The sequence below is a fragment of the Lathyrus oleraceus genome, chromosome 1 (genome assembly GCF_024323335.1).
Source record: "Lathyrus oleraceus cultivar Zhongwan6 chromosome 1, CAAS_Psat_ZW6_1.0, whole genome shotgun sequence".
Taxonomy (NCBI): Eukaryota; Viridiplantae; Streptophyta; class Magnoliopsida; order Fabales; family Fabaceae; genus Lathyrus; species Lathyrus oleraceus.
Window position 1 is genome coordinate 413,862,183 of NC_066579.1, and position 11,325 is coordinate 413,873,507.

The 11,325-nt window shown below is 32.6% G+C and overlaps 1 protein-coding gene across 1 annotated transcript; it reads left to right on the top strand.

Moving 5' to 3' along the window:
• Positions 1-1,125: 1,125 nt before the first annotated feature.
• Positions 1,126-10,494, top strand: LOC127077043 (transcription initiation factor IIF subunit alpha). The gene is made up of 9 exons (XM_051018693.1): positions 1,126-1,483; positions 1,569-1,727; positions 2,164-2,309; positions 2,426-2,790; positions 4,056-4,171; positions 7,167-7,304; positions 7,537-7,752; positions 9,362-9,577; positions 10,203-10,494. Exons 1-9 carry the CDS (start codon positions 1,313-1,315, stop codon positions 10,293-10,295), a joined length of 1,620 nt encoding a protein of 539 aa, XP_050874650.1. The 5' UTR covers positions 1,126-1,312; the 3' UTR covers positions 10,296-10,494.
• The last annotated feature ends 831 nt before the right edge of the window (positions 10,495-11,325 follow it).

The following is an 11,325-nucleotide window of genomic DNA, read 5'->3' on the forward strand; positions in this document are numbered from 1 at the left end:
CACTCTATCCAATAAAGGAAATTCACTTTTTAATAGAATTAGTTTAAAGTATCTTAGATGAACAAACCTCTTGTTCAATGTTCATATTCTTAATTCTACTCTCAATGTATTTCTATTTAGGTCTCCCCCTAAATATGAGAACCCCCTCTCACTTTCTCTCAATCACTAATCTCAAGTGATCAACATCAATAAACACAATGATGAATATTGAATTACAACTCAACTAAATAAACCAACTATTATACCTTTTGATATGAATGCAGCAATAACACAGTGTACAAGAAACAACAAACAAAAGACTAAATAAAAATCTTAGCACAAAGATTTAATCCTAATGCACACCCTTAAACATGAGGTGAGAATCTCCATAAATAACAATGTCATTATGTTTTTTTTTTCTCATTGGATATTTGATATGACCTCGTCCAGAAAAATAACCGATATTGTTGAATTTGATTTGTTCCACAAAAGTCTACAACAAAAGATATAGTTTGTTTTAAATTCAAATTCAAATTTAAATCTCCATTATCTTCATTTAAATTGATTTGATCTTCAAACATCGGTCAAACAAATCATACATTGCTAAACAATTTGCAACAAATCTGATTGAAACAATCAGAAAATAATGCGCATAACACCTACAACATTGACTTGCTGACAATGGTCAAATGTTATACACATGCTGAGACATTTGTTCTCACATGTGTCCTTCTTCACATAAACAACTTGAACGCACCATATTGTTTTGCATAATGCATCTAATTCAAAAGGAACAATTATTTATTAGTTGTATTAGACTTTCATTGTATTAGTTCTTATGTACCATGTCGTGTACTTGAATTAATATATTTTCGAATGTCATTTAAATAGTGATTGTACTCGATACTAAATTTTAATACTTCAAACAATGCTATTCTATATGTGTATTTCTTAAAGTGTTAGAATCGAAATATTTTCCGTTAAATCGTATTTATATTTTAAATTAATGACAATACTACTAATTTTTAATTTTTTATTGGAAGACGTATAAGACTATTTTATATTATGACTGTATTTCCATTTTAAAAAATGTATAAAAATTTAATTGAATTTAAATACTGAAATCCCATTTCATTACAGCACCCTACAAAGTAAATCCTTAAATATTGCTGTTTTGAAGAATATTTATGTAAGAAGGGAAAGGAACAAGGGAGTTAGAAAATCGACCCCTAAAAAACTCTGAACTGAAATCGAAATTACGAAACCCTAGAAAGAAGATTCCTTCATTTATTGGATCTTAAATCATCTTCTCCAGTGTTAAGGTGCAATTTCAATGACGATGGACCTGCAATTGAAATCATCTTGCAGCGGATGCGGAACAACCGAGGGTCTCTACGGAAGCAATTGCAAGCACATGACTCTGTGCGCTTCCTGTGGCAAAACCATGGCTGAAAATCGCTCCAAATGCTACGATTGCGGCGCCACCGTCACTCGTTTGATTCGAGTTCGATCCTTTCATTGACCTTTTCTATTTATTTTTTCTATTAAGTTTTGTCATCAAGCAATTTCATGATGAATTATTGTGATAGGAATATAATGTTCGTGCAAGTTCTGCCAACGATAAAAACTACTTCATCGGGAGGTTTATGACTGGGTTGCCTGATTTTTCAAAGAAGAAAAGTGCTGAAAATAAGTGGTCTCTGAAGAAGGAGGCGTTGAAGAGTCGCCAAATGACTGATTCTTTGAGGGTATTGAAATCTGTTATTGCGTTTTTACTTTGTGGCTTTCTTGCATTACAGTTTAGACGGATTGCATTTTTGAGAAGTTGTGAATTTGTAATACTTGATGTGTTTGTTTTATTATGCTCCTCTAGAATATGCTAAAACTGGCTTGCATGGGGGTTTCTTATTTCATATATATAATTAAAAGGTTTATGATAACGATGCTGGGTTGCGTGATGCAATTTGGATATGCGAATTGTATTTTATTAATAGTAGGAAGTATATTAAAGGCACCGTGTCATGGTAATTTTTTGTCTAAATATTGAGTTGTTTAGCTGGTGATTGTTATGGACATAAAAAGATGATTATGCGTTTGTCATGAAGAAGGTGAATAATTGCTTGTGGGATAGGTTTGTTTTTCCTTCTTTTTTGTTCATGGCTGATTTCTTGTTGCATTACATAGGAGAAGTACAAGAACAGGCCATGGCACTTGGAGGACGAAACAGGTCAGTCCCAGTTTCAGGGTCATCTTGAAGGTTCACAATCAGCTACATATTACCTGCTAATGAAGGAAAAGAAGGAGTTTGTGGCCATTCCTGCTGGATCCTGGTATGCTTGTTAAGGATTGTGTTTGTAGAAAGAATTTTGCTTTTATCTTCTTCTTTTCTGTGTTTATTACTGGTCAAAGACAGTTGAAGATGTGTAGTTTGGCATGCTTTTTTTAGGTACAACTTTAACAAGGTTGCGCAATATAAGCAATTGACTTTGGAGGAAGCGGAAGAGAAGATGAAAAATAGGAAAAAAACGGCTGATGGATATCAAAGATGGATGATGAAAGCACCTACTGCATTCGGTGAACATGCAAAATTAGATGAAAAGGAAAGCAATGCAGGTGGTGGGAGAGGCCGAAAAAAAGCTGGTGATGATGATGATGAAGGTCCTTCCTCTGATAAAGGAGAGGAAGATGAAGATGAGGAGGTAGATAGGAAGAATAGACTTGGGCTGAATAAAAAACCTGGCTATGATGAAGATGAAGATGAAGGTCCAAGGGGAGGGGACCATGATGAGGATGATTATGATGTTGAAAAGGGTGAGTATCTTGCCTTTTTTGTTTTATATTTTTATTTTTTATGAATCCACGTTGAAAGTTATGATTTACTTTTGGTTAGCTTTATGTAGTGATGACCTATCATAAAATGTTGGAGAAGAGAGGAAACAATTATTTTACGGCATACATTATGTCATAAATTGCAATGTCCGTCATTACTGGTATCTTGATTGCTTCACTACTGTGGATCTATAGTCTATTCGCCTAAAGGAGGAGAGCTTAGAGAGCAGTGTTATCAAATTGCCCCGCCATGGTCGCTATGGCGGATTTACATGGCGGTTTTTGGGCTCGCCGCAATGGTAAATATCGGCTGCTATTGCGGGTTTTTCCGCCATAATTCGCAATAACGGCGCCGCAAAGCGTCTGGTATGGCGGTATTTTGCCTCTCCGCCATGGACCGCCATCCGCCATCAACAACACTGTTAGAGAGTACACAAAGAAGTCAAATTTACTGCTTCTTGAAAGTTGGAAGATATATATACATCATATAATCCAGGTTTAAAGTATTGATTTTAGCCATGGATAGAAGTCATATAGCTTGTCAATGCTGGAAAGAAAATTTTCCGTGCATGTGAGATTAGATGAAAGTTTTAAATTTATAAAAAAATATTTATAGTGCAGATCCATCATCAATATGTAAAATATTTTTTTCTTAATAGTATGACTTTTCTGTCAATAATAATAATAATAATATTAATAATAATAATAATAATAAATAATAATAATAATAATAATAATAATAATAATAATAATAATATAAAAGCTAATGAAACACAAAAAATTACAAAATTTGTAAAGTTTTGAGAACAGCTTCTTTTAAAGTTTTCTGACATGACAATCTGCTAATCAGTAAATTATAGTCTTGCAAGACTTGGCTGTCTTGTGTCAAGAAAGCTTTAAATGGCATGTTATAGACTTATAGCAGCTGTGTATTTTTCTGTGTAACGTTTCCTTAGAGGCAAGCCCATCATGCAGTCTAACCATGAAACATGGGTTATGAAACATCGCCACATGAATTATTCCCAGATTTAAACTTCAGAGCCAATTCATAAATTAATGGACAAAAGTAGCAATAAGGATAACCTGTCAGTTATGGCATGTAAGTACAATGTGTAGATTTTATAGCACAACTAGTTAGCTTATAGAGAGAGACTTAGCTCGATATGGATTGAAAACTTTCAAATCACTTTGATGAGTTTGTAATTATTCTTTCTTTGAGTATATTTGTACTTGTACATCTGTTACAGGTGATGATTGGGAGCATGAAGAGATTTTCACAGACGATGATGAAGCTGTTGGTAATGATCCCGAGGAAAGGGAGGATTTGGCTCCTGAAGTTCCTGCTCCTCCTGAAATCAAGCAGGTTAGTTTCCATTCGCAAACTCTTATACTTGTGAGTTGTTGTGGCATGTCAGTCATATATAACCATTTTTGTGTCATAGCTAATTCTATAATTGGATATATATTAGGAATGGATTTATTTGTGGAAATATTTTTTTATGGACTTTTATCCTTCATAAAGGAGGGTTGACTAGATGAAAAATGATTTAATAGTTATGGGTAAAGAGAGACAAAGGAAACTATAGCCAAAACCATTGAGAGAGATTTGGAGGTAAATGGTCTCTCTTTGGACCTAGTACATGGCAATGACATGGCTTTGTTGTAGTCTTCTTAAAAATAGTGATTCAATGAAATAGGTAAAAGTAAAACATTTTATCCCCTTATTTTTGTCACCTAGATGGCTTTAATATATCTGGTTAATTATATCTATTACTTTTTGTATTTTCTCTTACTATTTATTGGTTCCATTGTTATTCCTTGATTTGTCTAGTTTCCTTAGAGGATATTCATAGCCATGATCTCGCTCAATCCTAACGTATTGTTTGCGAGTTTGGAGGAGAGGGGAGAGCTTTAGGTAAAAGGAAAGAGGAAAGGTAAATGGAAGAAAGGATAGTCCCCCAACTTGAATAAGAGGTTTGTTTTTCTTCACAATACAAAATCTTCCATATTGGAGGAACTTAAAAATCCTAGTTAACTTGGCTTCTCACTTAACCAATGAGTACTAAGATGCTTGGTTGCGCCATTTTCAAAAAAGAAATACAAGAAACCGTCCTTTGCCAATGTTCACCCTCTTTACAAATTCACCTGCAAGCTACCCTTTTTAATTTTTTTTAAAAACTTTGTTGTCTTCTTTTTTTTACCCCCATTTTCTTCTTCCTTCTACTCAATCTTCATTTTTCATATTAGTTTTATACACCCCTACCACAATTTAGTTCTTCATTAATCGAATTTTGATTTCACTTTTTTCAATGCCCACAAGTAAATTGTGTTTAGATACAATCATAGATGTTTTTAACACTATTTTGTATTGAATAAACTTGTAAAGTTGTTTACATATATTGTGAGTTAATGTAGATTTTTGAGTTTAACAACCTTGTTTAAGGCTCCTTGTGACCACTACTGAGCAATTTGCGTAAGCTCGGGGATGGGACAAACTTTAATTGCACGGAAAATGCAATGGTTCGGTAATCACAGTGGACAATATTAAGTTGGAAGTAGATACTTCTTGTTTTTTTACATTTATCAATAGCTTGTAGATTTAATATGATTTAATATGTTTGTACTAAAATTAAGCAAATGTATTAAAAGTCCAAGTGTTGATCTTTTTCATTGCAAATATAGTTTTCAAATGGTGGGATAATCAACATGGGTCAGAGCAGATTGTTGAAAATGATTTTTTTAAAACAAATATTGAAATAAAACTCAATTCTATTATTGGATTAAGCCATGTAATTGGCAAGAGCATGTCACATGCTTATTTAAGCAAAATAAAATCCAAGCCATTAATACCAAAAACAACCAAGCCTTATCCCATTAAGTGGGGTCGGCTACATGGTTCAACTTCCGCCATAATGTTCTATTCAGGGTCATGTTTTTATCTAAATTGTAAATTTCGATATTTTTCTTAATAACTTCTCTTATAATTTTCCTAGGTCTTCCTCTACCTCTAGTTATTTGACTCCTCTCTATCTGGATGTACTTTCCTTAGCATAGAATCTACATGTCTCCTCCTTACATGCCCAAACCACCGAAGTCTATTTTCCACCATCTTTTTTCCTATAGGTGTCTCTCTAATCTTGTCATTTCTAATCTTAGCATGTATAGTCTTACCACACATCCAATGCAACATCATCATCTTTGATACATCTGCTTTATTCTCGTGTTGATTCTTAAGCGTCCAACATTTTGCCCCATACAACATCGCATGTCTTGCCTCAATCTGATAAAATTTTTCCTTCAACTTGAGCGGTACCTTTCTGTCACATAAAATCCCTGAAGCCCTCCTTCATTTCAACCACCCAGCTTGAATTCAATGGTTTACATCCCCTTCTATTTCTCAATCGTTTTGTATTACGGACCCAAAATATTTAAATCACATGACTTGTGGGATGATATGGCCTCCAACTTTCATCTCTAGGTTAGAAACGCTTCTCCTTTCCTGAACTTACATTCCATATATTTTTTCTTACTGCTTAGGCCAAAAGCCATGCGTTTCTAAAGCTCGTCTCCAACCTTTCATTTAAATCCTCCTTCGATTCTCTAAGTAGGACTATATCATCTGCAAAAAGCATGCGACTCGGTGCTAGCTATTGGATGTCCTCCGTAAGTACATCCAAATTAAAAACTTCCAATACCTATTAGGATCTGGGCTATTCCTGGAATGCCTGAAGCAATCCATTCCAGGGCACTTGGAAGGGAAGTCTCCTGATTTCTACCTTGAGGATTAGGCATATGTTAAGGAGCCTATATTGATGGGTTACCAGAATACAAATACAAGCCTACAAGTCTGTTTTTGTTTGCTTAACTCAAAGCAGCAAATAGAGGGGAAAAGTTAACGAGAGAAAATGTATTCTGAGCGAGTACTTATCAGAGAAAGAATGATTTTATTCAACTGTTCTGAGCAAATAGAATGGTTTTATTCATCGGGGATACAGTCTAGGCATTGTGTAATTTTTGTATGTGGGTTATTATGCCTTGACCTAGGAAGTCTCCATTTCTCAAACTCTGCTCTTTTTCTTCTCTAATTTCCCGTTTTTCATCTATCAAATACATGCTCTTGCCTGATAGGAGTAAACTCCTATCGGTTATTCTAGTTTGTATGTGAGCTAGGTTATGTTTTGACCCAGTTTTAGGAACCTAACCTGAGACTGATGACATGCATCCTTGATGTTTATATATTAGGAGCTTATACATATATAATATAACGCGGAGTTGACGGAACTATTCCAGATTTGGTTTATTTGTTGTCGTTGATTCTAGTATTCCTTGTTAAAGTTATTCTTTTATCACAATTGCAGGATGAAGAGGATGAGGATGAAGACAATGAAGAAGGAGGTGGTCTGAGTAAATCTGGGAAAGAGCTGAAGAAGTTACTTGGGCGAAGTGGTGGTCTGAGTGATTCTGAAGCAGACGATGATGACGATGACGACGACGATGTATAGATTTTTTTCCTTCTTTCTCTTTTCACTTCTTCCTTTCCTTTAATTTATTGTCGTTTTATTATGTTTGTTTATTGTTCTTTGTTCCACCATCTTTTGCATTTTCTGTAACTTCTATATCGAGGAAGCAACTGTTTAGTTCCAATTTTATAGGCATTTTGTAAAGCCTATGGTCTGAACTGGACTTCAGCATCTTGCATTAATCAGCTGATCAAGTTTCTTTGTCTAGATTGATGAAGAGGGTGGTGTTCCTCCTGCTACTGCTACAAAGCAAAAGGAACCTAAAGAAGAACCTGTTGACAACAGTCCTTCGAAACCTACAGCAACAGGATCTGCTCGTGGAACACCTACTTCAAAGTCTTCAAAGGGGGGGAAAAGAAAAGCAAATGAAGAAGCAAAGCCATCTAATAGTGTACCACCTAATAAGAAAGTAAAGACAGAAAATGTAAGTAGTTGCTTTTTGTTGGATAAAGTGATTATGAGGGCTCCTTTTGTTATAGTTGTTGCTTTGTTTTACCTTTTCATTAATGTTAGCTGCTCGTCGAGCGTTGTAAAATACTAAACTGAGTGACTAAGAAGGATATGGGCAAACACCATGTGACATAGTATAAATAACTGACACATTAGGTTTTTTGGAACATAATGTGTTTAAAATGTTATTGACGTAAATGTTTACAAATTAAAATGACTAATTTGTTTTAAAAAAACTTAAAAGACTAACTTGATACAAATAAATAATTTAAAGGATTCCCAAGATGTGTTAAGCCTTTAATTTAATCAAACATTTTGTTTAAATACTCAATGTATGTAACACTAAAATGTTCTCATTAAAATTTCAATAAAATTTAAACCAATTGCAGCTTGTGTAGATGGTTAGACTTTTAACTCACACCCTGTAACTTGAGTTCTAGTCTAAAATTCTGAAATTAGTAGATTATACATAAACTCTATTGTAAATCTTCTATGTAGTTGACAGTCCTCTCTGTCCTTGTATATGGTGTGTCTTCCTTAATCTAAATTTTATTTCCATAAAAAAATCAATATTTAAACATTATGTCTCAAATATAATATAAAAATATCATAAATAGTTAGCAACATTAACATATTAGAAATGGATCCTCTAAAACTTGAGAGGATAATGAAGCTTCTAGCATAGAAGCCAATGACGATAACTGAACAAAGTCATTTGATGATGGTGCAACTGAGATGACAATGAGTAGGAATCATATTAGATATAGGATGTGGGTACACTGTAACAATTAGTTGAACCAATTACCATTCAAAAACCTTGGAGTCTTGGTGTTTTTTTTTTCTGGATACTTGTGTTGGTTTGGTTTGATGTTTATATTATGGATATATTGATATGCTATAATATTTTGGTATCAATTTTTTCTTTTCTTTTTCCAATATTATATAGTGCTCAAACAAGTTTTTATCACGGTTTTAAAAAGTCTAAACAGACATCAGTCAAAATGTGTGTTAGTGAAATGGGTTAATATGAAACTTAAAATAAACAAGTAATGTAAATTGAGTTGTATTTTTCTTCATTTTTCATTATGATAATAACTATAATTGCTATAGAAGTATTAAGGAAAATAATGTTGATGTACGGTTGATACAAAATGATCACTTTTATCAGACATAAATTTTTCTTTAACTCTACTCTAGTAAAAAATTTATTTAGTTAATGACTGAATTGTAAGTCCTTGCATATTTAATTATTAGTTATTAGTAAAAATATTTTTTATTTTTATGATATAATATAATAATATATATTTCAAAGATTAGATTGGCAAATAGATATTCTGATCTTCTCATCTCTAAAACAATTTTTAAACATCATATTACCAAATAGGTTTTCTCTTCTCATCAATAAGTAATTTTGAAAATTAGATTAACGGCATATTTTTTTTTATTCTCTTTTTTGAAAAAATAGATTAACATCATACAATATATTTTTTAAAAACTTGTCAGATAATTTTTTTTTTTTAAAGGACTTTAGTTTTAGAGTTTTCCTATTTTTATTGAAATTCTTCATGATTTTATTGAATCAGGAAACAAAACCATCTGAAAAAGATGTAAATGGATCTACAGCTAAAACTAGCGCACCTCCAAGAGGTACACCAGCACCTTCATCAAACACTGGGTCTTCTAATGCAGCTTCTGGACCTGTAACAGCGGAAGAAATTACAGCTGTTCTAATGCAAAGGGCCCCATTAACCACACAGGAGCTTGTGGGTAAATTTAAGGCCAGATTAAGATGTTCAGAGGTAAGCGCTCTATTTTGCTTTATCCTTGTCTAAACTGAATATGTTTTGCTTAAATAGTTCAATCCTGCCTTTTCTTGCTCCCTCCTCTGAGGTCCAAGGTTAATTCTTAATCAACATTTCATCAAATTTGGTATTGGGGAAAAAGACTCTCTCCGTCCTACATTAATTGTCATATTAGGCCATTTCACACAGGTTGAAGAGAAGTTGTAATTGTATAAAACTGCTGTAAATTGGCTCCAGCTTCACACCTATCGTACATCTAAATTTATGAAAATTACTAATCTCACATTTGTCAATGTTTTAAAATGATGCAATATTGGATTAAAAGTTTGGTAAATTATTGCCTGTGTTCATTTGTTTTGAATGGATAGTTGGATATATAAAACTTAGTATGAACATGCGAAACCTTATGACACCTTCTCTTAACAAGAGGAGGGATGTATTAGTTACTTGCTCTTTTTCATGTTATCCTGTTGGAGTTAGTCTTAATTTGGTTAGAATCTTGACCAGAGTCCCGCGAGTTTAATGTTTTTGCTAATTCACAAATTTTGAAGGGCGAATTAGTGTTTTACTCAATTTATTACTGTGCTTTACATTGCATTGCGTGCTTGTTTTCTATGTGTAGGATAAGAAAGCGTTTGCCGATGTTCTGAAGAGAATCTCCAAGATACAGAAATCTACAAATGGAGCCAGTTATGTTATCCTGAGAAAGACTTAACTAGGCGTTATCTAGTGATCGACTGTGTCTAAAGGTGCATCATCAAAAAGAAAGTATGCTAATACACCAGTTATTGGTATTGATTTTAGTAAGTTGATGACCATTAAGTGTAAGACTTTTGTTTGCCACTGCATAAATAACTTGTACTTCATTTAATTTCCTAAAAAAGGGGAACAATATATTGCTAGCTGTGTGACCATTTATTGGTGTACTTTTTTCGATTAACAGTATAACGTTATAATGTTAAAGAAGTAATGTATATAATACTATTAGTTAGTGGATGTAATTAAAGAAAAGTAACATTAAGAAAGTATTGATTTTGATTAATTTTGGTTAGACATATGCATAATGGAGGGAATTACCAGAAGTATGATTTTTACTTCATCGCTGTGATTGACTCACGAATCTCCGATGATCTAAATCAAACCAAACCAAACTAAAAAAATGATTCAAACACCTATTTTGGATTCACGGACCCGTTGATCTAATTTATTGACGTTGTTTTAGTAACTTTATTATTTTTATTATTTTAAATGAAAATATAAAATTAATATTTCAATAATAATTACTTTTTTTTAATTTTTTTATTCTCCATCAATAATAAATATTAATAGATCAATGATTTATATAATTATAAGATTAAATATTTTTTTTTATCGTTTTTAATTTATGTATTTTATAGAATAATGTGTATTGTTGAATTTTATACATTATTAAATGTTATGTTGTGTTGATGAATTTTATTAGATATGTTTTATCGAATTTGAGTGTTATAAGTGAATATAATTATATTGAGTTGTGTTATATTTTTTTAAACTGACAAAAATAATCATAAAAAAATATTTTTTATTTAAAATATAACTTGCTAATTCAATTCATAAATGAATGAGTAGGTTAAGATAGATTATGAGATCGAGGCTTAGATGAATAATCCAATCAATGAATGAGCCGATTAAGATAGATTTTAACAATAAGATAGATTTTAACAATGAGGCTTAGACGAATAATCCAATCCATTGAAATTTTATCA

Bases quoted from the DNA above. Each gene is read 5' to 3' on its own strand.
- LOC127077043 (XM_051018693.1), top strand. From the start codon at position 1,313: ATGACGATGGACCTGCAATTGAAATCATCTTGCAGCGGATGCGGAACA. The intron at 1,484-1,568 runs GTTCGATCCTTT...TTATTGTGATAG, and splicing joins CCGTCACTCGTTTGATTCGA to GAATATAATGTTCGTGCAAG. The intron at 4,172-7,166 runs GTTAGTTTCCAT...TCACAATTGCAG, and splicing joins CTCCTCCTGAAATCAAGCAG to GATGAAGAGGATGAGGATGA.